At 37.6% G+C, this 26,301-nt stretch overlaps 1 protein-coding gene across 3 annotated transcripts in view; it reads left to right on the top strand.

The window, feature by feature from the left end:
- The first annotated feature begins 7,625 nt into the window (after positions 1 to 7,625).
- Positions 7,626 to 26,301, top strand: part of VRK2 (VRK serine/threonine kinase 2) — a 90,279-nt gene continuing 71,603 nt past the window's right edge. For 2 of the 3 annotated variants that reach the window (XM_024752992.1, XM_024752990.1), the window contains exons 1-2: positions 7,626 to 7,892; positions 9,954 to 10,094. In XM_024752992.1, the coding sequence (XP_024608760.1) occupies positions 9,959 to 10,094 (136 nt within the window). In that variant the 5' untranslated portion in view covers positions 7,626 to 7,892; positions 9,954 to 9,958. Of the gene's footprint in view, positions 7,893 to 7,939; positions 8,376 to 9,953; positions 10,095 to 26,301 lie in introns of those variants that run through there. The other variant, XM_024752991.1, reaches the window with a different exon arrangement.

Here is a 26,301-nt window from a genome sequence, read left to right as displayed (position 1 = left end):
CTTCACCAAACTATGATCTCCTTACCCTCTATCTTGTCTGTTGTCTATTTATCAGTTTATTTTTGTTATGGGTAGGAACTGCATTCTAGGAAATTACTATGTATATTAAAAACTCACGAGTATCCATATAGTGTGAAATATCCTGTAACAGATTGTCCCGATAGCCTCAGAGGAAGAATTTCATGACTCTAGTAACATTTGCGTTTCATAGTTGATTGAGTACCTTGCGAAATGAATGAGCACTGTCATGAATACTTCACTCTGTTGGATCACTCCAGTATATTGGCATTTGAATGTTCATCACCACTATCAAATCAATTCAGCATTACTAACTTCACTTCTAGGGAATGGATTTTTGTAGCCTTCTTCTCCATAACTTGGAAGAAGAGAAAAGAGAAAGCTCCACGAGGTATGAAAGAGTGCTAGAATTCATCCATTTTATAAGTGAATTCAAGTGGCATCAGATGAAACCCAACCACATATATGTGCGAATATGAAACACTAAGGTGAGGATAACATTCAGACATAAAATGAGATCATTATTCTCAAATAGAGTTGTTCTTTTGAACGGTATTATTGGAGGATAATCTTGGAAAGAAGAACTTCTAAAGCTAGTTGTGGCTGTAATCCATTAGAATGACTTCATAAGAGTGGCTTGTAAATATCCCCTTAAACATACTTGAATGAGAATAATTTTTCTCTTACGTGCTTGAGACAGCTAAATACAGCATGGTCTTTCCAGAAATGATACCAACACAATATATCATTAATTTTATCCAATTGTTTCCTGAAGTGGCCCCAATTATATGATTTTTTTTCATCTAATATAGTTCATTTACAGAAAGCGGAATATAAGCAACATTGTATTTTATTTTCCACTAAGAAAGGGAGTCTATTTGATATAATAATATTATTTTGGACCCTTTATATTGAGAAAAAGAATATATATCTCGTTAAACTATAAAGTATCCACATTCAACTGGGTACCTAATTATTTTCCCTGAGGACTTTTTTTTCAGGAACAAATGTGATGAGGCAATGAGTATATCATTAATTTCATTTTATAGAGATAATACTCATACATTTTTCTTTGTCATAGTAAGTAAAACATTTCAGAGGTCTAAAATAAAATATTAATCTACTCCCACCTTTCCTATTCCACATCCTGAGAGAACCCAGTGTAATCAGTATCAGGATGATGTCTCTCCTCCACATCATTTTCTATGTTTATACAGATAAAATTAATACAATATATGTATGTGTGATGTGAAAATATCCAAGACAATGTAAAAATAAATTCTATTTATTTAATTCTATTCTATACTTCTATTATAGAATTACTATAATCAAAAGAAGAATACGGTATTGACTGAGGAATAGACCTTTCTCATACATACCCCGCTATATTCTGCGTGGCTATCACACATGAGCAGTTAGTGTCAGCCTCCTGCTCAAGCTTCCAGTGACCCTCCATTGTTTATAGTTCTGTCCAACAAAACTTTCTATGGTCATGGAAATATTCTGTAACCTGTTTTATCCATTAGGGTAGCTACTAGCTACATGTGGCTATTGGGCATTTGAAACATGGCTCATGGAACTAAGGTACTGAATTTTTGTTTTTTTTGTTTTTTGTTTTTTGTTTTTTTGCGGTACGCGGGCCTCTCACTGTTGTGGGCTCTCCCGTTGCGGAGCACAGGCTCCGGACGCGCAGGCTCAGCGGCCATGGCTCACGGCCCCAGCCGCTCCGCGGCACGGGGGACCCTCCCGGACCAGGGCACGAACCCGTGTCCCCTGCATCGGCAGGCTGACTCTCAACCACTGCATCACCAGGGAAGCCCGGTACTGAATTTTTAATTGTGCTTAATTTCAATTAATTGAAATGTAAATGGTCACAAGTGGTTTGTAGCTACTGTACTGGACAGCACAGATCTGTAATGTCAAACCCAAACTCCTTATCAAGCATTTAAGATCCTCCATAATTTTATCTCAGATGACCTGAGATCAAGGCCTATAGGACCTTAGAATAAAAACTGAAAGATAGTGGTGCTGCAAACACAGCGAAGGAAAGCCTAAAAGCGTGGCCTATAGGACACATGGGAATACTGTTCTTACCTCTGCTTTGAATATATCATCAACTTTATTATTGAAAGCACAGCTTCTGCTTAAAAATCATTCAGCAAGTTTCCTTCCTCCTTTTCCAGTTCATCTTTTTGATTATTGCAGGCATGTTAGTTGGGGAGAAAGAGGATGTAAAGGGTGAATATAGTCTTATGATTAATTAACCTTTTATGATGCATGTATTAGGGGAATAGATACAGTAGGACTAGTACTGCTTTTGACTAACCAATTTTAGGTTTTACCACGTTCAGTTGTTTGAGAGATAATTCAATACATATTTACTTCCAATTGTTTAGCAGCGGGGCCTACTGAATAAAATCTCTGGAAAATACTTTATGGAGTCGTTGACATATTGACAAATGACAAAAGAAATATTTTTGGATCATTGTCTTTCATTTATATGGACAATCAAGAATTATGTCTTTTGGACAAACACGTTCACGCTTTGTAAGGGTCTTGTATGTGAAGAATGCAAAGAGCATAGCTATTTGGTCTGCTTGTTTATCTGATAGCTCTGAGATTCCATTTATCTGAATAATATTATTTTCAAAATTTCTGTGTCAGTAACTGCTTAGCTCTCCAGGGATTGCGCATTTATGAGTGCAAATGGCCTCCTGATTTTTCTAAAACAAAACTAGCTTCTTTGGCAGGCAAAATGTTTCCAGTGAAGTGATCTCCTTTTCTCACATTAAATAACAAAGATTGGATTTTTCTAAATGTTTTGTCTATGCAACATCTTTAACACTTTAATTGATTTGAAATGATCTTGGCCTTGTAAAGTATGTTCTCTAAATGGTTAGGTTTTTCTTCTTTCTTTGAACCAGTGTAAGCATTTCTACAGCACCTGGTTCCTTGAAAAGCAGAACCCATGCCATACCTACAAGTTGGAACACCTCCAAGAAAGTCCTTTTGTTTGTGTGTGTTTGTGGTGAATCATTCATAGTCTGTGAGATCTATCAAAATAGTGTTGTCTGAAAACCTTGTTTTCCTATTTTTTTTCTTCTGATGACTCATACTTCAGTGCTTTCATGCCTAGATTCTTTTTTCTTTCTTGTTTCTCATCATGTTCATTCAGAAGATGTTCTTTCACTAGTTCCAAAATTTGTATTTCTATATTCTGTCAGTTTTCATCTTGAAACATACACACAGCAATATGCTCGGAATTATAAAATTCTGCATTAAATCCCAACACTTAAAAAACCCCTCATCTTCTCAATATAGGTTTACCTGCACTTCTGTTCTCATTTTTATTTAGTCCAAATTTATTAACATTTAAATTTCATTAGCGCTTGAAACTCTATTTTATCTGTTAGGAAGATTTTGGCTATGAGAAACATAAAAACCAATGTTAAGTGGCTTAAACAACAAGGGTACTTGATACTTCATGCATGAATATGAAAGGTATAGTGGCTTCAAGGTTAGCTCAATGAGTAATAATGGTCTCAAGGACTCAGGTTCTTCCTATCTTTCTCTTCAGTCATTCTTTTCTTTTAAGTCAGTTTTATTGAAGCATAACTTACAAAAAAAGTCATGAATTTTAAGTGTACAATTAAATGAATTTTGACAAATGTATAATCATATAATCACTACCACAATCAAGAAATTAAACACCTCTATCATTCCAAAAAGTTCCATTAGCCCCTTTGCAGTCAATCCCATCCTCCCAACCTAGGCCCTGCCAATTTCAATGGAATTATACAGTATGTACTCTTTTGCATCTTCTCTCCTTCACAGAGCATCATGTTTTTGAGATCCATCCAGGTTGCTGCTTATATCAATAGTTTGTTCCTTTTTATTGCTGAGTGACAGTCCATTGTGTAGGAGATATACTGCATACCACAATCTGTATACCCATTCACTAGTTGATGGGAATTTGAGTTGTTTCCAGTTGTTGACTATTACATAGGAAGTTGTTATAAATGTTCACATACAAGTCGTTGTGTAGATAGAGGTTTATGTTTCTCTTGAGTAAATACTTAGGAACATGAATGCTGGGTCATATGCTAACTATATGTTTAACATTACCAAAAACTGATTAACTGTTTTCCAAAATACCTGTACTATTTTGAATCCCTACTACCAGTGTAAGAGAGTTCCAGTTACTACACATACTTACTAAAACTGGGTATCTTAGTGCTTTGTGAAGAGCAAAATTTTTAATTTTTGTTAAGCTAATTTATCAGTTTCTTCATTTAGCTTGTCAGCTTCCCCCCCGCCACCCCGGGGTATATTCTAATCACACAAATTCAAAGATTACAAAGATTTACCAAATCCAAGATCATAAAATCTTTCTCCCAGGTTTTCTTCCAAAAGTTTTATAGTTTTTAACTCTTGTATTTAGATTTAGGTGTATGATCAATTTCAAGTTAATTTTTATGTGGGGTATAAATTAAGGGTTGAGGTTCTTTTCTTTTTTCCTCTCTTTCTTTCTATAATAGATGTGATAGATAGATAGATGATAGATAGATGTTCCAAGTGTTCTAACCTCATTTGTTGAATGTTCTGCAATTTCTAGTGTGTTAGATTTGTACTTTGTTCTATACTCATGGTCACAGATGACTGCAAAAATTCCAGGCATCACATTTGGAATGACATGCAGGAGAGACCATCTCTTCATAGAAATGTACAGGAAACTTTTATTCATCTTTTATTACCTACACTTCATACATGCTTCCTGTCTAAATCAATCAGTGGAAAGGGGAATGGGACCACCATTATCCATTTATTCTTTTAACAAGAAAATGACATGTTTTCTATATGCATTCTAGGGGCTAGGAGTACAGTAGTGATGAGAAGAGTAAAAATTGTTGCCTGCTTTTATGGAGCATACAACTTACTGAAGAATACTATTTGCCTATTTTCAAAAGAAATAAGTAACCGGTATAATATCTTGTTGTACAGTATTAAGCACTGGGAGGGAAAAAGGAAAAGGGACTATGAAGTATTGTGGGTAGGTTGAAAGTTTAGATAGGATAGTTAGGAAAGGGCTCACGGAGTTGACTTTTGCATAGGAGACCTGAAGAAGGTGATAAAGTAGGCCATACAGATATCAGATTGAAGAGTGGTCCGGACAGAATGAAAAGTGCAATAGTCCTGAGAACAGCAAGGAGGCCGCAGTGGTTGCAGAAAGTAACAGGAAATGGGGGAGGTACAAAACATGTAGATCATTGTAGGTAAGTCATTCTCAACCAGCAGCAATTTTGGCAAAATTTACAAATTTTGGTGATGTCCGGGGGACATTTTTGGTTGTCACAACCTGTAGTACTACAGAGGCCCAGGGTGTTGATAAATGACCTATAATGCACAGGAGAATCCACTTTTGACTATCCTCCCCTTTGTCAACAAGGAATTATCTGGCCCAAATGTCAGTAGTACCAAGGTTGAAAAACACTGTTTTAGGTCATAGTGAAGACTGGCTGACAATGACTGAATTAGAATGTCACTGAAGAGTTTTGAGCAGAGAAATGATCTAAAGCTTTTAAAAAGATCATGCGGTTGTTTGTTGTGAATAGACTGAAGGGGTAGAAGGGTTAGAAATACGATAGCTTTTAGGACGGTACTACCAGTATCCAGGAAAGACATGGTGGCTTGGGCCAGAAAGATAAAGTAGGTGTGGTAGGAAGTGATGGATTCTGGATATATTTTGAAGGCTGAGCTAACAGGATTTACGAACTGCTATGAACTAAATGTTTGTGTCCTCCTAAAATTTGTATGTTGAAACGTAATCCCCAAGGTGATGGTATTTGGAGGCAGGAGCCTTCGGGATGTGACTGAGTCATGAACTTGGCCAGACTCAGGACTGTGAGGAATACATCTCTGTTGTTTATAAACCACCTGGTCTGTGGTATGCTATTATAGCAGTGGGAAAGGGCTATGATACTAACATACTAGGTATATATAGGTATGAAACAGAGGAGCCATGTATGACCCCTTAAGAGTAATCTGTTGTGCCTGGTGCTGTTGTTGCATCTTCCCAAAGATAGTAACCTGGGGACTGGGTAGAAACCTGAACCAATTTGGAATGGCACATTTAATGCCCATATAAACGTTTGGGCAGGCAAACAACAGCATCTGTTACGTATATATCTTATAGAAATAAGAATGGATGTTGTTAGATTAGTGAGTGACTATCTTAAAGGGCATGATTATTCTATGTATAGACTATTGAGTTTCTTTAAAAATGCTTTTTTATCCACATGAGAGATTCTTAAAAAGTGTCTTCTCATGCCATCTTTCATTTGGTGACAGTTTGATAGATGTAGGAAGTATTAAAACCCTATTCCATCAAAGTCATTAAAGGATTTTGACTTCCAGTATTTACATCCCAAGCAATTACTGACTTCCCACATAAGATGTTGATGTATTGTTTAAGAATTGCTTTCTGAGCATTTGCTTTGTCTAACCTAAAATATTATAAGCTAACTATGAGTCCTTATTATATGTTAGAAAACTACTTATGTCTTTCACTTAATTATCATCATAATCTTATAACCAATAACCTGACAAACTCTACTTAGGCTTCTTGACCAAACTCTACTTAGACCCCCCTGAACTCTTCCTCAAATAGGCCTTGACTTTTGGACTTCCATGTTCTCTCTATACTGTCCAATTTTAGCAAACATCCTGCTAAGTTTAGCCAGAATCTCTCCATTCTCCATATCAAATCCAGTTCCTCATCCTACACCATCCCCCCGTGATGTCTGATCACCTTGGCCTGTCTTCAGCAAGAATTCTGTTAGCACCATCTAACCAGAATCCTCTCCTCTCCCCTGATATTTCCTCTTAGTAATTTTCCATCCACTGACCCCCACCCAGGTCCTCGGCTATAAATTGCCTCTTTTCTTTGCTGTATTTGGAATTTAGCATAGCTCTTTCTGCTATTTCCAGAGTTTTGAATAGTCTTCCTTACCATTTTAAGAAATGTCGGAATAATTTTTTCTTTAACAAACCTTCTTAACCTGAATAACTAGAGTTATTTCCATTTCACAGATCAAAAAAAAAGAAAAAAAAATGAAAGTTTTGTAAAGTAATTATGTTTAGTCAAGATTATCCAACTAGTAAATGGATCTTGAGCCAATATGCCTCTGAGAACTTAAACGCTGTGTTACAGGCCTTCCTGCTCACACAGGCTTCTTGCTCTAGAGGCCTGGCCAGTGTGACTGGCCGCCCGGGTAAATGCTCAGTAAGGACCGGCCTGTTGACTCGGAAACCCTAGGTACCGAGATCATGGTACAAGAGGCCTGAAATTCCTTCTACACAAATGCACACCAAACTGATCTGATGGTGTAGACCCGCCGCCGCCTCTTTGTCTCTGCGTCCCCGAGCGCTTACAGGCCGCCTTAAAGAGAACGCTGGCCGCGGCCTAGACGAGGTTTCGTGGGCCCGGGGCCGCAGTCTCCGCCCAGAGCGAGCTGTGTCGGGCGCGCGCAACGCCGCGGGCCCAGGTGCAAGAAGTTAGTTTGGCCCCTTCCGCGGGCCGCGCCGGCTCCGGGCCCGCCTCCCCGCGGGATTGGAGGCCCGCGGCCCCGCCCGGCCCTGCTAGGCCGGCGGGAGGCGTTTCGCGGTCTGGCGGCGGGGACGCGGAGGGCCTGGTTAACCTCCTCTCGTCCCCGGGGCCTGGGGGTCGCGTCGGGACCCCACACTTCGGCGCCCCGCTCTCCGCCTGCTCGGCCCGCGTGGCGCCCCAGCCCCGGGTGGAGCTGCGGTCGGAGAGAGACGCCGGGGCCTCCGGGCCGCGCCTCAGCCCCGGACGGGCAGCGGTCCCTGCTTTCGCGGTTGGTCCTGACTTTTTTCTAACTCAGTGCGTGAACCTCGCTCCCCTTCAACTCCCGTTCGCCCAGAGGCGGGGCGGAGGAGTGAGGCGGGGAAGGAGATTGGGTTTCTCTTTTTGTCGGTCTAGAGGGAGCTTGAGTCGGGAAGTGGGTCTCCAGACGCCGGCGAGCTTCGGGTGGTTCGGACCGGCCGGGCGTGGGGGGTGTCTCGGGCCGCCGAGCAGGACAGGCGGGCGGTGGGCCGCGCTGCCCCGCCCCTGCCTCCGCTCTCAACGGTCCTCCGCCATGGCCGCCCCCAAGCCCAGTCTTGGCTCGGGTTCAGGTCTCTGGGTAGTGGAAACTCGTGTTGAGCACTTTTCATCGCAGCCCTGGGAGGGGACCCCAAAGCAGCAGGGACGTCTGTGTCGGTACTGGCCTTGAGAGGAGGCTGGCGCTTCCTCCTGTGAACTTGAACTCCGCATCCATGCCCAGAATACGCATTGTATAGTAAGTCACCTTTCAGGTCTCAAGTTCTGATGCCACAGAGTTGCCCCCAAACTGTGTTTGTCTTCTTTATACTGATTGAGAATTTATGCCCTGCTGAAAAGTTGTTCTCTGTAGACTTTAGGTTTTAAATCAGCAAATAAATATTGGGCCCCAGTACATAAAGTACTGGTCAGTATATATAAAGTACTGGTTAAAACTTTTCCTGTTTTGGGCATTGTTCATTTAAATTCCTGGCTTCCCTTGTGTTCGCGTTAGGAGGAGGACAGGTGAATATTATTAAAGATTTCTGCTGTGTTCCTTTGCTCTACCTGGGGTGTTGCTGCTGAGTAAAAGGTAGGGCGTTGATTAAAGTTAAGTGAAGCAGGGAAAACCTACTAAAAGGAACAGAAACCTTCTCGTTCCGGTGATGGATAGCGTATACAATGAAAACTTTACTTTATTTCAAAAGCACTCACCAGTTTTAAAAAATTCTTTGGAAATACTTAGAAGATGGCAGTTACTTTCACAGTTAGTTTCAGGCCTATATGCTGTGTGTGTTTTTTCCGAAGAAATTTTCTCTTCCGACTCAAAAATCTCTGGTGAATTTCACTAACCTGTGTACAATTATAATTAATTGGGTAAAGTTGGATGGCTCTGCTATGGAGTACATACTTCTTTTGTTTTGTTAGCGGTACGCGGGCCTCTCACTGTTGTGGCCTCTCCCGTTGCGGAGCACAGGCTCCGGACGCGCAGACTCAGCGGCCATGGCTCACGGGCCTAGCCGACCCGCGGCATGTGGGATCTTCCCGGTCCGGGGCCCCCAGCATCGGCAGGCGGACTCTCAACCACTGCGCCACCAAGGAAGCCCTGGAGTCTATACTTTTGTTGTTGGCAGTACTGTATTAATCTCTAAGACAGGGCAGTTTTCACTTTGGTGAGGGTGTGGAAGGGACAGGATATAGAGGAACAGAAAGAAGCTGAAAGAGTAGTGTGCCAGCCCTAAAACTGCACAGTGGCCTAGTGCTCTGCTTAATGATACGTCCATGAAAACCCAATGCTTTGCTCATTTAACAGATATTTACTGAGTACCTACTCTGTGTCAGTTGCTGGGCTTGGTAATGATGTCCATTGCCGTCGTCCATGTTTTCCCAGTCAAAAGCTGTATTTTCTTTCCTAGTGACTGAAGACCTTCTCATCTTTGACACTTAGCATTCTTAGTGAAAGGAGTATTTTCATATATATGAAATTTATTTTCTCTTTGTAATTGGATATTGTTAACTCATTTCTTAAGGCGTATTCTGCACTGTTAATAGGTATTTTGACCGCCTAACTGAATTTCGGAAATGTTAAGTGAGGTTCAGCAGGTTTGTTTGTTTTTTTAACATCAGTGCCTCTTAGATTTCAATATTGTAATGTTGGTGAATCTCCAATTTGGATAAAATGTGTGGGCTTTCCTAAACCCAGTTGACTCCAGAATCCTAATTTCTGGGAACCTGGGAAAGTGCCCCATAGAAGACATTTTGAGAAATGTATTTTAACTGGAGTTTTCTTAGCTGTTGTTTTTATCTTTAATCACTATCTCACCCCTTCTGCCAACAGAAGTGATGCCACCAAGAAGAAAAGAGAAATACAGACTTCCTGTTCCACTTCCAGAAGGCAAGGTCCTGGATGATGTGGAAGGAAAACAGTGGGTGCTGGGCAAGATGATTGGCTCTGGAGGATTTGGTTTGATATATTTAGGTAAAGTATAAATCACCAAATATTCTGATATATGTGACTATACCTGTGACTTCTTAATAATATTTTGAGAATTGAAACTTTGAAATAAGATATAATCCATAAATGTACTTTTCTAAGTAGTATGAAGATAATGTTTAGTAGAATGTCTGGGTTCAAGACATGACTGACCCCAGTGCTTGTTGTCCATGTTTTTCTGAATGACTCTTAGAAGTCTTTTCAGAGCATAATTACACAGTCTGCCAGACAAAATGTTAATGTTCTTTTTCGAGTGTTTTCCTGGAAACATTGCTTTTTACAGCTCAGAGAATGCAACTGTATGAATACAAACACTTTCCATTTGTGAATCTTAATCATTAATATTTAAGTAGTACAAGGTTCTGGTCATTTCTTAACTAGACCTCACTAGAGAACTGGGCCTTCATACCTCAAGGCATCTATTGCATGGAATGAATTAACTTCTCTCCTGTACATCTGGAATGGTACTAGTTACATGCCATCTTGGGATAATTGGTTTTTTTTGTTTTTTGTTTTTTTTTGCGGTACGCGGGCCTCTCACTGTTGGGGCCTCTCCCATTGCGGAGCACAGGCTCCGGACGCGCAGGCTCAGCGGCCATGGCTCACGGGCCCAGCCGCTCCGCGGCATGTGGGATCCTCCCGGACGGGGGCACAAACCCGTGTCCCCTGCATCGGCAGGCGGACTCCCAACCACTGCGCCACCAGGGAAGCCCCTGTTTTTTTTTCTTTTAATTAATTTATTTTATTTACTATTTTTTATTTTTGGTTGCATTGGTTCTTTGTTGCTGTGCACGGCCTTTCTCTAGTTGCGGCGAAGGGGGGCCACTCTTCGTTGCGGTGTGCAGGGTTCTCATTGCTGTGGCTTCTCGTTGTGGAGCATAGGCTCTAGGAGCGCGGGCTTCAGTAGTTGTGGCACTCGGGCTAATAGTTGTGGCTCGCGGGCTCTAGAGCGCAGGCTCAGTAGTTGTGGTGCACGGGCTTAGTTCCTCCGCGGCATGTGGGATCTTCCCAGACCAGGGCTTGAACCCGTGTCCCCTGCATTGGCAGGCAGATTCTTAACCACTGCGCCTCCAGGGAAGCCCCCATCTTGGGATAATTAAGAAATTAGACACTCATTTAGTTTTTGTGTTCTTTGGTACAGGTAAGGAACCTGAGTTGAGTATACTTTTACACTACATTTTAAAATTACACTGACTTTAAAAGGATTATTCAGGGCTACCTTGCATCTGTAGTTTAATGATCAAGAAATATCCATTAGAAGATCAGATTTAATGAATAAATAAGATAAATATTAGTGATTAAAAATATGCCCTTGGGCTTCCCTGGTGGCACAGTGGTTGAGAGTCCGCCTGCGGATGCAGGGCACGCGGATTCGTGCCCCGGTCCGGGAAGATCCCACATGCCGCGGAGCGGCTGGGCCCGTGAGCCATGGCCGCTGAGCCTGCGCGTCCGGGGCCTGTGCTCCGCAATGGGAGAGGCCACAGCAGTGAGAGGCCCGCGTACCGCAAAAAAAAAAAAAATGCCCTCAAGGAGCAGTTCTTCTAAATATATTGACTCATTATATGTGTGTCTGTAGGAATTTAAGAAGTTGGTAAAAGACCTTCATTGGAGGAATCTTAGGTTCCTCACTAAACATTTCAAAGTGTAGGGAAGGAAGGACTTTCCCTCTACCTTCTTAAGCTGGATACCTGGGTTTATGAAATAAACTGACAACAGGCAGATTAACAGGAGAAAAGGTATACAAATTTATTAATTTTTTTAATGTTACATGCACAGTAATATCAGGAAAAAAAAGTGAATAAATACCCTAAAACACGGTGAGATTTGAGAGCTTATATACCGTCTTAATAAGGGAAGGGGAGATGGGATACAGGCCAATTAAGGGACAGTAAATGATTTTTAGGGAAGATTAATAGCCCTTAGAAGAGTAGATGTGGGCTATGATAGTTTATAACAAGGTTTGGGAGTGGTGTCAACTTCTCATCTCTTCTGTGATGAGTCAGTCTTTCCTGGTTAATGAAGCGCTCCTGGAGGGAATTTAAAACAATGGAGGTTTTTTTTTTTTTTGGAGGCTCTGTCTTTAGGCAAATAAAGGGAGTTCAGAGGAAGCCTCTCCCTACATTTGCTATTTTTCAAATGCCTTTAGTTCAAAATAATCCTTATGCCAAAGAGGCATATTTTAGGGTGGCATATTCTGCCACCCTTGTCACACAAACATATTTCATGGATCATGAAGGACAAAGCTTCTCTTCTGATAAAATTAAGATTGTAGTTTTGAACAAATGGATGAAATCCAGTTAATAAATAACTTATTAATCACCTGAGTGTCTAATCTAGTTGGAAAGATAAGACCAACACAAAATTATTGTATGGGTTAAATAAAGAACAGCTTCCCCATTTAAAGGATTTGAACTTCCTTGAAAAATGCTATGATTCTAAGTACTAGATTGAGTGACACAGACAGCACTGTTCAATAAAAATGTAATACAAGCCATGTATGTAAAGTAAAATTTTCTAGGAGCCACCTTAAAAAAAAAGTAAAAAGAAACAAGTGAAATTTAATTAAATAGTATGTATTATTAAATACAATATATCTAAAGTATTATAATTCCAACATGTTATCAATATTAAAAAAAGGAAATATTTCACTTTTTTAAAGTCTTTAAAATCCAGGATTTGTCTAATCATATTTCAGGGGCTCAATAGCTACGTATAGGTAGTGGCTACCACATTAGATGGTGCAGATAAAGACCCTGAGAGTACTTGGGATCTACAGAGAATCGAATTCTTTGTAGAATAAGTGTTGGTTGAGACTCTGAATTAGTGAATTCTCTTGTATGGCAGAGAGTAAGGATCTCTAGTACATTGTCTTGACTCAAGGTCAGAGAAATGGAGTTGAATAAATTATTTCTGATGTGGCTGAGCTATAGCCTTGGATTGCATAGCTTATCAGTTATACTTTCAGTTTTCTAATGTTTGAATTATTTGAGTAATTTCAAAGAACTACAGAAAAGCATTGATTGTGATGATCTTACTTGTTGTCTCTTTTTTAGATGTACATATTATATGTGTTATATGTATTTAAGTTTAAGTGCATGTTTAAACTTAAATTATATGTCTATACACATATACATATATGCGTATACATACTCACTACTTGTGTGGTTCCTGTTGTGAAAAAGGAATTTATTTGCTTAGGCATGTGATTTATTTGTCCCTAGTTAAATACAGAAAAATCTTTGCTTCTTTCAGTCCAAGTACTGCACATATTTTTTTACTTATTTTTTTCTCAGTAAGATTTATTTTGCAACAATTTTCAAGGTTTCATATGTTATGAAATATCCCCTACTATCTGAATTTCAGAACCTGGATCCTGGAAATATAAGCAAGTGCACACGTTGGGGGAAGGACTTTAAAGAAATGTTTAGCTGTTTTGAGGAAAAGTCTCCATACTTCAGAATATATAATAAAGCTGTGTGTTCCAAGTGTTGTTATTGTTCTATCAAAAGTGGCATTCATAAATCATAAAATCAGCTCTTCAGTGAGTTACCATCAGCAACAACTTCATTAAAATTAGCTTTTATTTATTTTCAAAGCTAAGCAAGTCCATATGAAATTATATCATGTTTTTGCATTTTACCATGGTTCTCATCACTTCCTGTATATAAATGAAGAAGTAGGTAAATTCAGGTTTCCTTTGTGTCCAGCTACATTCTTTTTAAGCATCATATTTGCCAGATATACTCTTTCAGCAGACACTTCATCAGCATTTGTTACCAAAGGCTGAGAAGAAGCTAACCGCTGTGTCTAACTCATTGTGTGTGTACAACTGTCCTCGAGCTTTGAGATCAGTATCCAAGGCCTTTCAGTAGTCAGCAAGAAGAAAAGGGGAAGGGGCAGAAATATTTTATATTTACTCTTGACTTGGAGAAATAATGTGCTTGTAGCATTAATAGAAATAGTAATAAGAAGGAAAAGAAAAGTCTGAATACAAGACAGAGTTCTTTCTTTGTATATGAAAAGAGAGGAGGGGAAAAGGGAGAATGGAAACTGGTTTAGGGGGTGGAAAAAATGGCTATTTTTGGGATCAAATAAGTGAAAAAAATTTCAGGAGATCAAATAAGTGAAAAAAATTTCAGGAGAGACTAAGAGTTTAAATTCTACTTTAGTGCTAGGTATAACATAGAACCAAACAAACTAAGGGAGAATTGCACAAATAAAAGCATGGGCTTTGGTGTTAGGCAAATTTGGGTTGAATTCTGACCTGACTAAGCCTTTTGCAAACTTGAGTAACTTTCACCTATCCACGAGTCTTTGTTTCTATTCTGTATGTTAGGGGTAATAATAATAGTGATGATTAAATAAGATAAGGTTTTTAAAGAACTTGGAACTCGATAAGCAGTTCAATCTAATTTATTTATTTATTTAGAATTTCCCATTCTCAGTGATAGTTGAACTCTAAATTCAGTGTCTGGTGCCGCAGGAGATTAGGATGGTGACAAAGACATCTACTGCAGGGTTTTTCCATTTGTCCTGCCATGGACTGTGATGGATTTAGCTACTAAATGTGGTAAAACTAAGAACATAAGAGAATGTCAGTGGAATGACATTTTACTTACCAACCTCTATCTATTTTTCCCACTAAAATTTACAATAGTAGCCATGATGACATAGTGAAAAGTTCTCATTTAAGCTGTCATCTTATATTTCAGATATGAAAGATACCGTGTTTCAGAAATTAGTCAAAAATCTAGAAAAACAGGGCTTCCCTGGTGGTGCAGTGGGTGAGAGTCCGCCTGCCGATGCAGGGGACACGGGTTCGTGCCCCGGTCCAGGAAGATCCCACATGCCGCGGAGCGGCTAGGCCCGTGAGCCATGGCCGCTGAGCGTGTGCATCTGGAGCCTGTGTTCTGCAACGGGAGAGGCCACAACAGTGAGAGGCCTGCGTACCACAAAACAAACAAACAAACAAACAAAAATCTAGAAAAACAGAATTACAGGTAATAAATTTCAGCCAAATTCTTCATGTACTCATGAAGTCTTCTTATATTAGTACAAATGGAAATGATTTATCTGTGTAAGTTTTAGTTTTTTGATTTTGAGCATAACCATGACAATTTAGCATCTTTGGAATATCAAGCACAGACTAGATGTTCAACGGTTATTTGCCTGAGAGATGGAGATAGATTGGGCTGCTTAATCCACACAAGCCAGTTGCTTTATTCTCTTCCATAATTGTAGATGTTACCCTTAACTCCAGCCTGTAACCTTAGAGGTGTACTCTTAGTCACAAGAAAAACTGAGACAAATTAACTCTCATGATGTCATCTAAAAAAATCTATATATGCTTTACTGACAATAAATCAATAGCATTATCTTTTCTAAATAATATGTTATTATAACTAAAATTAGCCCTCTTGAAGCATTAAGATCAATCATTTTTTCATGGATAAATGTTTAGACTTCAAGTGACTGCCATGCATTTTTTGGGTAATCCTCTCAGATCAGCTCAATTTTTCTCTTTAGAAACAGAAGAAATTTTTTTTGGGGGGGGGTGGTAGGGCAGGGGGAAGAGGATAGGATGACTATGAGTTTTAGAAATTATCGAAGTTTAACACATTTTATTGATGAAACAGACTTCTATTTATGAAGAAATAGAAAAGGTTATTTATACATGTATGGTTTTTACTTATTGTACTTTCTAGTGAGCTGGAATGGATTGATTTTTAAGGTATGCAGAGTAGTGTTCGGAGGAGCCTAATGATAATGCTAGCAACAAAGTAGAGTTACCGAGACATATATTGCTCATATACTGCTGTGTTAAATGTTATTTTGGCAGTGTTTTATAGAGAAGGCCTTGAGATAAGCAGTTAGTCTTATCTGATACAGTGCTTACTAGGAACCACAGTTGTTACTAGGAAATTTTGCAGATGATACTGTGTGGGTGAAAAGAAGAAGGAAATAAATATGAAATAAGGATAACTTGTACTAGAAACTATAGTATATAAGATAAATTAGTTCTCAGATGAAGGTGTAAGAGGTAGTAGGTGATACTATCTCAAGAGAGGAAGAGATCACTTGGGATTTTGTGAGTTTAATAAACTTGATGTACCTCTCACAAGAATATTTAAAGTCCCTAGAAGTTGTATTTTAATTTTGTATGTGCTGTCCATCGGCTATTAATTTTGAGTTTTAATAGAGTGTTCATTTACTTATCAGTTAAGAAATCTAAGTATCTGCAAAAGTTTGGATTCTTTGTATAAAAAGAGAGTGTTCTTCTAAGGCTTACTTAGCCTTTTCTTATCTCTTTCATTTTTGTAAGTGTCTGATCTTCTTTTTAACATATTTTATATTGTGGGTCTTCATTTTCAACATTTTTACTCTCAAACTCTTTTGCCTTAAGGGAAGATTTACAAACTGCTCTGTTCTTCAATAATTTATATATTATGTCTCTTTCACTGCACCTGTTACTATCTTATAACTTTACAGTGGTCAAGGTTTTTAAATTTGAAACCTGTTTGCTATAGGGAAATGTCTTCTTCATGAAATGAGTTCACCTCTATTGCCACACAATAAAAAAACTCCCAGCTTTCGGGAGCTTCTGGCTTCCTTATGAAATAAGGATAGACTTTTGCTTCTGAAGTGTTTTAGGGTTTTTTTTTTTCTTTAGATATGGAAGAAGAGTAGGAAGTATGGTCCTTCTTTTAAGAAACAGGAATATCTATGTTTATAAAATAAATGAAAAGAAAATTAAACTCTAAAGCTCTAAATGGAAGAATTCACTAGAAATTAGCTATTTGGATGATAAAAATTTGTCTACCGTCCACATTTAACAATGATTCAAAGTGTTTGTGGGTCTTATACTGCTTACATAGTTTTGCAGTTAGTGGTACTTCAGAAAGTTTGTCCCTTATAACTCCATTATGTGAACTGAATACGCTATGCAGTATTCTATGTGAAAGGGTATTTTAGGAGGAAAGACACAAAACTTAGCAATTATTTCAAGAAAATTGTTGAAGATTTCCATTGTTTCTTTTAAAGAGGTGGACTTCATTTAGTCAGGTAGACTTTTCTTTAACATCTCCAATCAAGTAATACTTGAGGAAAAAGGTTCCGTAGAAAGACATCCATTGAAGGCCAGGAACATCTACAGATGCAATGTGATCTCAGGCAATGAAGCATGTGGCCCTTCATTGGCATTATATGATAACAGGAGGATCTTCTGGCAGAAGAGCTGACTTTTGCTGAGTTCTGCATGCTGCCCCTCCAAACCCATCTTTGATTGGCACCTATGCCCTATTGAAACTGGCATCACACCTTCTGAATGGGCACAGTGCCAGCCTAGCAGATGGATGTGGGCAAAAGCATGCCAGAAACCCAGTATGTGCATCAAGTTTAAGTATCAGGGGCCCAAACTCCCATCCAGGGATATAAAAACTGCAGTCTGTTGAGAGCTTTTTGTGCTTAAGGTTAAAGGACATGCCATTTCTACTCCAGCTTCGAGGTTGATTAATTTCGAAAGTCAAACAGGAGCTCCTGTGGCTGTGTCAGGCAAAATTCTGTCTTTGGTGAATGAGAATTACTACTTCATGTAGGGAAGAGAAAGTATTGTAATGAAGTGTCCAATGAGAGTTAGTCTCCCGCAAGGGCCTCCAGCACTTAAGCAGCATGCATTCAGTGGAGATGAATATTTCTGTTCTCCAGCAGAGCCAGGTGCATTCAAAGCCAGATCTTCAACCTGCTGCAGTAAAGAACCCTAAATTTAGAAAGGGCAGGTAAAGTTTGGAACTCCTTGGTGGCAGCTCTCACCCTGAGCTGATGACACTTCACAAAAGTGTATAAAGGAGATGAAGGAAAAACTAAATAAAAAACCTTCAGATTACTTCAGCCTGAAACAGACAGATCTTTAACAAACCAAGGGAAAAAGTTTAGTCCCTTCTCCTCAATGCAGAAATTCTTCTGAATTTTATATCAATAAAAAGTTAGTTTACCAAAATGTTAGAACCAACTTAATGCATAAGTAACAAAGCTTCCTATTCTAACATTTATTTCATTGCATGTCTATCATGTATATAAACTTCACTTCTTGAATAATGGATTTTGCATAAAATTGAGTTCTAAATATCATATTCCTTATGATCGTCACACACCAGCTACAGAACTGGGCAAAAAAAAAAAAAGGGCATCATTCCTTGTGATCACTCTAATCATATCCCCTAAATGCTCTTAAATTTACAGGAATGCCTGTAAGACCAGCTGTGGCCAAGAGAAGCTTTTTCATAATCACCTTAATAGCCATTGCTTTTTCTTTTCCACTGTGTAAACTTTATCTATGGAGCAGATTCCATGAGACCATTGTGAATACTTCAACGTATTCAAAACATATAACTGCCACAAATTAAACTACTAAAACTAAAGCTGGTGCATTGTAACTGCCAAGTAAAACTGGCACGTCCCTCTGTCAGACTGCGGGAGAGTATGCCATACAGTCCTCAGAAAACACAATTCATCCAGAAGCACTCTTGTCACTTGCTCTGATATTAAACCAGAGAAAGTGACATTAATTAAAGAAGTGACGTGAGCCAACAAAGGCAATGAAATTCTAAGCTTTGGCTCATGTGCAGACCTTACTCCGACTTGCTCTGCTTAGGTATCGTGGCCATTTCTGAAGAGGAGTGTGGCTACTTCCCTTCTCCTCCTCCTTTCATCTTTCCATTCTGAAACATCATTTTCAAGCAACTAAAATTTCATACCCAGGGTTGCACTAGCCAGTTGGTACACTGGTAGTCAATGCAGGGTTTCCCAAAATAGTCGTATGGTGGCATGTGATGCATTTACTGCACTTGGTAACTGCATGAGATGAACAACAACTAGAGACAGAAGAGAGTTGTTCTTACAAAAAGGCAAGCAACAGCATAATCGAGTAGGGTACCTAGATTCGGTAGACCGGGAGCTAGGGGAGTCTGTTGCTAGGATCGCTGGTGGAAACGAATGATGGCTGGTAGGCCTTATGAAAATTCTAACATGCTAACGAGCCAGGCAGGGGAGTAGCCACAACTTTTCTCACACTGTCTTTGTTCCTTCCTGTAGTGTGCCCTTTCTCAGTGCTTATCTTGTTTCATATGATTGCCATTTGTATACTGTTCACCGTCCATCAACACTAGATTCTAAACTCCTTGCAGGTATTCTCTCAGAGTGCTTAGACAAGGCCTTGCATACAATAGCTTAAAAAAAAACGATTGGTTAAATTAACTCTAAAACTAGTCTGTTCAGGAAAAATAAGTTTCCCAACAATTAGGTTATCTGAGATGAAATTTTGTTCTCTATATACTATTAACATGCAGCGTGTGTGTAAGGCACTGTCCTTTTAGATTTAGAGACATTGTTTTGTATATTTTGGGGAATTCGAGGGGAAAGAAGTTTCTGTTCATTCTCTTTCCAAGTATGTTTTTTAAATACAAGAAGCCATGTACTTAATCCATAGATTATAGGATTTATTGGGGAAAGTCTACTTTGCTAATGCTTAGTGCAGAGAGAGTTAAAAAAAAGAAAAGGACATTATATTAAGACTAAATAGTTTTGTGTTTAGAATGAAACAATTCTACTGAGTAGCACTTAATTGAAGTAGACCTAACAGCAAGTATAAACTTTTGTGGAGGAAATAGGTGGGGTTTAATGTTAAATGGATTGACTTATAGGCATGTAACATGCATAAGAAATCCACTTTTCAAAGGATATAAAGACAACTTTAACAGAAAATAAATTATTGGAATTTCTTTTAATCCGAGTGAATGAAAGGTTTGATTAAGAGTTTTGTACATAGTCAGAAGCTTTTGTTATAGTTTCTGGGCATGGGTGTTTTATATTTGAGATCAGGAATTTTCTATGTATGTAATTAGTCATGAGGTTTAATGTACATTTTTCATATCAGGCAGACAATGGCTTCAAAGAGACAGCAGCACTGCAAAGGAGCAAGAAAAGAAGGCCAAAGTTGACATACACAGAGGCAAAACAGTGTAGGAAAAATCAACACGTTTTGCAAAATCAATCATTGAAAATGTGTCAGTGTTCAGGAGACTGTCTTTAATTTGCAATCCAAGTGAAAAAGAGTATTTAAATATGAGAGGCAGTATTATTGAGCCCAGCATGCCTGCTACCACTTGTTTGACTAGCTCAGAATAGAACACTGAGAGGCAAGGGCTCAAAGTTAAATGAACATTTATACATTTTAAAATCAAATGAAAGATTCAGAGTATATTCATGAATTAAAATTTTTTTCAGAACCCTAAATTTAATCAGCTGGAATTACTTTTAAAGTGTCATTCTATTTAACTTTTGGGAATGATGAATTTGCCTTTTAATAGGGATGCTGTATTTTATCATGAAGATGAAACAAACTGTCTTTTGTTAATTATTCCCCAGAGACACTGGCCATTTTTCTCTCCTATGCTTAGTGTGGAGTAAAGGCAGCTTCCCGCAAATTTATATCAAGCAAGAGCAATCAGAAGCTACAACATGTGTGAAAGAGGCTCATGGAGGGCACAGTGTCCATTGTAGGTGTTCTGAGTGCTACCTAATGAAGTTCTTAGAGGTAATGTTACCAAAGCCTCACTATGGAGGCTATGAACATAGGACATAGAACAGTGAAAAGGAATGAAAGCAAGAATCTCCGGTAAAGTGTAGGAGATGAGTCAAGTGTGTCTGGGGCATACTGCTAGGGATGGTTCTTGAAATCTTTTTTAGGAAATCATCATCAACATCATCATCAACTGCTGCTAAAATCTTTTACTTAGTGTGTGCCATGCTCTGTGTTAAATGCTTTATATGCATTATTTCATTTAATCCTCTCAGCAGCTTGATAAGGGAGTTATTGAGGCTTAAGAATGGTAAGCAATTTGTCTCTATGCTATAGTTTTAATAATTGCCTCCATCTACATTTGAACTCAGGTTTCTTTGCTCTCCTGATTGATGTCCTTTGTCAAAGAACACTTTGAATTTATTACTAGCCAGAGAAAATAGTGGCAAATGACATGCTTGTGACATGCTCATTTCTAAAATAACAGTGAAATATCTAATTGATAGTATTGGCAGCTAATGTAAGAAATATGTTAGTGATGATGCTGATAATGGTGTCATTTTCATTCAGACTGACGACGTGAGGTGTAGATCATCTGTGATACGTTTTTAATATTAAGTTCACAAAATCTTTGAAAGACCATCTGATATTTATAGCAAGTCTAGTGTTAAGAACTAGAAAAAATACATACACTAAAAAATGTACTATACCTAGATCAAACAATATTTTTATGAAAAAAGTAAGAAGAGTCAACAGTGCATACAAACTGATGATAAAGATTTGGTAGGTTTTTCTGCTTTTTAAAAAATGAGTAAATTTATTTAGTTTATAGGGATTTTATGCATTTGTTTTAAGGCTAATAACCAACAGGAAGATCAGAAGAAGCCTCTAAATCCCTATGATACAGTTTTAATAAGCATCATGTTTGCTATTGATCCCATCTAGAGTATTTTTAATTTCATTTATTGTGTTGTTCATCATTGCTTGTTTCATCTTTAGTTCTTCTAGGTCCTTGTTAAATGTTTCTTGCATTTTCTCTGTTCTTTTTCCAAGATTTTGGATCATCTTTACTATCATTATTCTGAATTCTTTTTCAGGTAGACTGCCTATTTCCTCTTCATTTGTTAGGTCTGGTTGGTTTTTATCTTGCTCCTTTATCTGTTGAATTATTTTTGACCATGTCTTTTTACATTGGATAATAATTTTTTAAATTAATTATTTTTTTGGCTGCATTGGGTCTTCGTTACTGTACAGGCTTTCTGTAGTCATGGTGAGTGGGGCCTACTCTGTTCCAGTGCGTGGGCTTCTCATTGCAGTGGCTTGTCTTTGTTGCAGAGCATGGGCTCTAGGTGTGCGGGCTTCAGTAGTTGTGGCACGCAGCCTCAGTAGTTGTGGCTCGCGGGCTCTAGAGTGCAGGCTCCATAGCTGTGGTGCACGAGCTTAATTGCTCTGCGGCATGTGGGATCTTCCCGGACCAGGGTTCGAACTCATGTCCCCTGCATTGGCAGGCGGATTTTTAACCCCTGCGCCACCAGTGAAATCCTGGATAATAATTTAAAGATACAGTATTTAGAAAACTAGGTCTTTTTAAGAGTAAAATAAACAAAAATAAATACTTGGATAAGTGAAATGTTGATAAAGAATATGTTTCTTTATAGAATTTGTTCAGATGCCACAATATTTTATATATAATAGAAGTATAGTTTTTGAAAAAGTATTCAGTTTTGCCAAGATATTATTACACAATAGTAATTTATTATGTACCTATAGATGATTTTATGAAAAAAATATAACATTTCACGAAGAGGCAAATCTTTAAGTGTTTTTAATGGAGATAGTTATTAGATATTGCAAAGCTAGTTTTTATGCTATGATACTTTTTTCTTGGGAGTATATACATAGCAAGGAAAAGAATGAACAAAATATATTACTTTAGAATACATGTTATTGAGTGCTTATGGTGATATACAGTTATTAATTTCAGTTTCTGGAGAATGTGTAGAAAAATGCTGTTCATTATACTTGATCTTGTTTTTATTAAAAGATCATGTGTTACAGTTCTAACATATATCTCCAGTGTCATATGTGAGTATTACAATTGGGCCTGAAGTATTAGTTATGTAAACCTTCTGTCTTATAAAGTGTTAGGAGGGTGGTAGAAGGAAAAGTAGTAAAACCCACTAAAAAATCTCCACACAATACACTTCAAAACAAATGAAAAGAAAGCAAAACAAAGTTGTGTACCTAATAGACCTCTGTTGCTATGTGATGGAAAGGGGAAGAAAAACATTGTAAGACTTCTATAGTATCAGAATTACTACTTCATCAGAAAGCTTTTGACCAAGTACAAATGTTCTGAAATTAACTAGTTTAATGTAAATGGAATGCATTATGGAATCTGTCTTAAAAATAAGAGGTTTTTATTCGGGGAAGGGCTTTTAAGTTCTTTCTGACCCTGAAAAATCTGTGAGATCCTGAAAGATGGTGAGAGATATTGAAACATGGATAGAGGTGTAAGGAAAGAATTGACCCAGCTGAGCAAAGAATTAGCTATACTACTAATGAGCAAGCAAAATAAATCTAAGGCACAGAAAAATGATGTAAAGAGAACATCAAGAAGAAAAAGTAATGTTTCTGTTATCTTTTTATGTAGTATAGTTTTGGATTATAACATTACATGAAAAGGTAAAGACTTTCAAAACAGAGACCATACTGAAAGATATAAGAAAGATTTCCCTTATTTGAAACCTAATTTCAGCATGAATATTAGCAAGTGTATCAAAAAGTGAGGGTGGAGCCAAAGTTCTTACATAGTGGCTTGTTAAGCTTGAAATGCAGAATGTATAATATCATTTCAGGGAGGGAGTTCAGGAACTACTTCAGCCCGTAATTCATAGACTAACAATAGAATAACTTCATAATAGCTAAGAGAAATATGGCTATCATTCCAATACACTATCTGGCCAAACTCAATGCCTCTTAAGAGAGAAGGAAACATTTGAGGACTTAGGAAATCTGAAATCATTTTATAACAGATTACCACAAAGATAAAGTAGACTTGAAAGTATATAAGTGAAAAAGACTTCCAAGAAATAAATGAATTACAAAAAGATTTGATGACACAAAGTAAAAAGTTTAGTAAAAACTGGACTTACGAATATAATTTTATAATGCAATTCACATTTCTAAAGTAGATTAAAGAACTGTGGTTAGGAAATATAGGGTTAAGAGTTAAACGGAAAGGTTGGTACATATCAACTCTTCAAGCAAGCTCGAAATGTTTAGTTAATAATAATGAAAACATCTGAATTAGGGTATATCAGTGTGAAGAGTGTTTAAGAAATAGATAGATGGATTGAAAGGTAGTCTATTATAAGATAACATATGTAATATGTACCACAACCAGTAAGTAATCAGTGAAGGAGAGCAAAAAAGAATAACAATAATATAAATGTACAGTGTTGTATTATAATTCAGTTGCCAATTACTACATTAGATAAAAACTGTCTGAAATCCCCTATTAAAGAATGTCATTGACAAAAACCCCATAATCACTTGCCAAAAGAGAAATACCTAATACAATAAAATATAAAGACACTAAAAGATCAAGTTTTTTAATGCACATGTAAGCAAAGAGTAAGATAAGCATTTTTTAAATTGTTTTATATTCCGTAGTAAAAATTATTAAGTGAACTAAACAAGGACATTATGTAATGACAAAAGGTTAATAAAGCCAAGTGAAAATGTAATCATAGAATTCAATATGACCAGAATGCTACTGTTCGTTTTACTTAGAGAAGAAAGAAAATCTAGCAGGTGTTCAATAAGAACATGTTACAAATATAACTAGAGGTATTATGAACAGTCAGGAAATGACAAATCAATCACCAGTAGGTCTTCACACTGGTCTTTATGGAACCCAGGTATACAGGTGAAAGGAGTAGGGGCTGTGGTCACTCCACCCATGTTTCAACCTGAGCATTTCTGCTTTGATCTGTTCTTTGTATCAGGCTTCCAAGAAACATCCTGTTACTAAAACAGTTGAAGATAACTGATTATGCTACAATAATTAATAAGCTACAGAGTTGAATAAGCAATTAATAAGAAATGATTTATATTTGGAGGGGACTTAACAGCATTATAGAGAATAAGATCTTTCTTCCCCAACTGTACAAGAACTCATTTTAAAAATTGTGCGTGGTGATTTATTAGTAGTAAATGTAAAGAAAAATCAGAATTTTTATATGTCATAGTCTTGGAACCCAAGCATGGAAATCAATACCAATATTGTCTTGCTTGTTTTGTTTATGACCTGCATTCTATCTCGAGTTTCTATGTATTCAAATAGTGTTTAATTTAAGTTCACCTCCCCCTTGAAGCCTACTGTTTTCCTTTTTGCATTTTCTGCCAAAGTTGTATATTGTGTGTTTGTTTTCAATAATATTTTTGCCTCTCTTTTGTCAGAGACAAAATTTTGAAGAATTGACATTTTTAATGTTGATTCTTCAATCCACAAATAGAGTATCTCTCTCCACTTCTTTAGGTCTTTGATTGCTTTCATCAGCATTTTGGCTTTTGGCATATTGGTCCTGTACATGTACTTTTAGGTATATATGTAAGTTTTTCTCTTTTTCTTTTTAAATTTTTGATGCTATTAAAAATGGTATTGCTTTTGTAATTTTGGTTTCCAATTGTACATTATTAGTATATAAAAATACAGTTGATTTTTGCTTGTTGACTATACGTCCTATCATCTTGGTAAATTTACTTATTAGTCCTAGGATTTTTTTTTTTTCAGATTCTTTGGAATTTTCTATATAGATAATCTTGTCATCTTGTCATCTGCAAGTAGGGATCACTTTATTTCTTCCTTTCGAATCTGTGTACTTTTTGTTTCCTGACTCCTTGCACTGGCTAGGACTTCCAGCACTTTATTGAGTAGGAATGGTGAGAGTGGACGTCCTTGACTATTCCCAGTTTAAGGGAGAAAGCATTCAGCCCTCATCACTTAGTATAATGTTAGCTATAGGTTGTTTGTAGTATTCTTTTTCAAATTGAGGAAGCACTCCTCACTATACTGAGAGTTTTTATCCTGAATGGGTATCGAATTTTGTCAAATACTTTTTCTGCATCAATTGATAGGATCATTTGGTTTTTCTTTTTTAGATTCTTAATATGGTGATGACATTGATTTCTTTTTTTTTTTCTTTTGCATCAGCATTATGAGGGGAGGATATTGGTCTATAGTTTTCTTTTTCTTTCTTTCTTTTTTTGTCCCCCTACTGTCTTTGCTTGGTTTTGGTTTTGGTTTTAGGGTAATGCTGGTTTCATAAAATGAGTTGTGAATTATTCCCTCCTTTTTTGCTTTCTGGAAGTGAATATATAGAATTGATGTTACTTGTTTTTCATGTGTTTTGTAGAATTCTACAGTGAAGCCATCTGGGGTTAGAGATACCTTTTTCCAAAGGATGTTTGTTTGTTTGTTTGTTTAGAACTTGATTTCACCTGGGACTTGTTTGGTTATTTGCTTCATATCAGGTAACTTTTAGTAGTTTGTGAATTTTAAGCAATTGTTCCATTCCATATAAGTTGTCAAATTTCTATGTATAGAGTTGT

Source organism: Neophocaena asiaeorientalis, unplaced genomic scaffold (assembly GCF_003031525.2).
Source record: "Neophocaena asiaeorientalis asiaeorientalis breed wild unplaced genomic scaffold, Neophocaena_asiaeorientalis_V1.1 scaffold100, whole genome shotgun sequence".
In the NCBI taxonomy this organism is placed as follows: Eukaryota; Metazoa; Chordata; class Mammalia; order Artiodactyla; family Phocoenidae; genus Neophocaena; species Neophocaena asiaeorientalis.
This window is presented reverse-complemented; position numbering and strand designations above follow the sequence as displayed.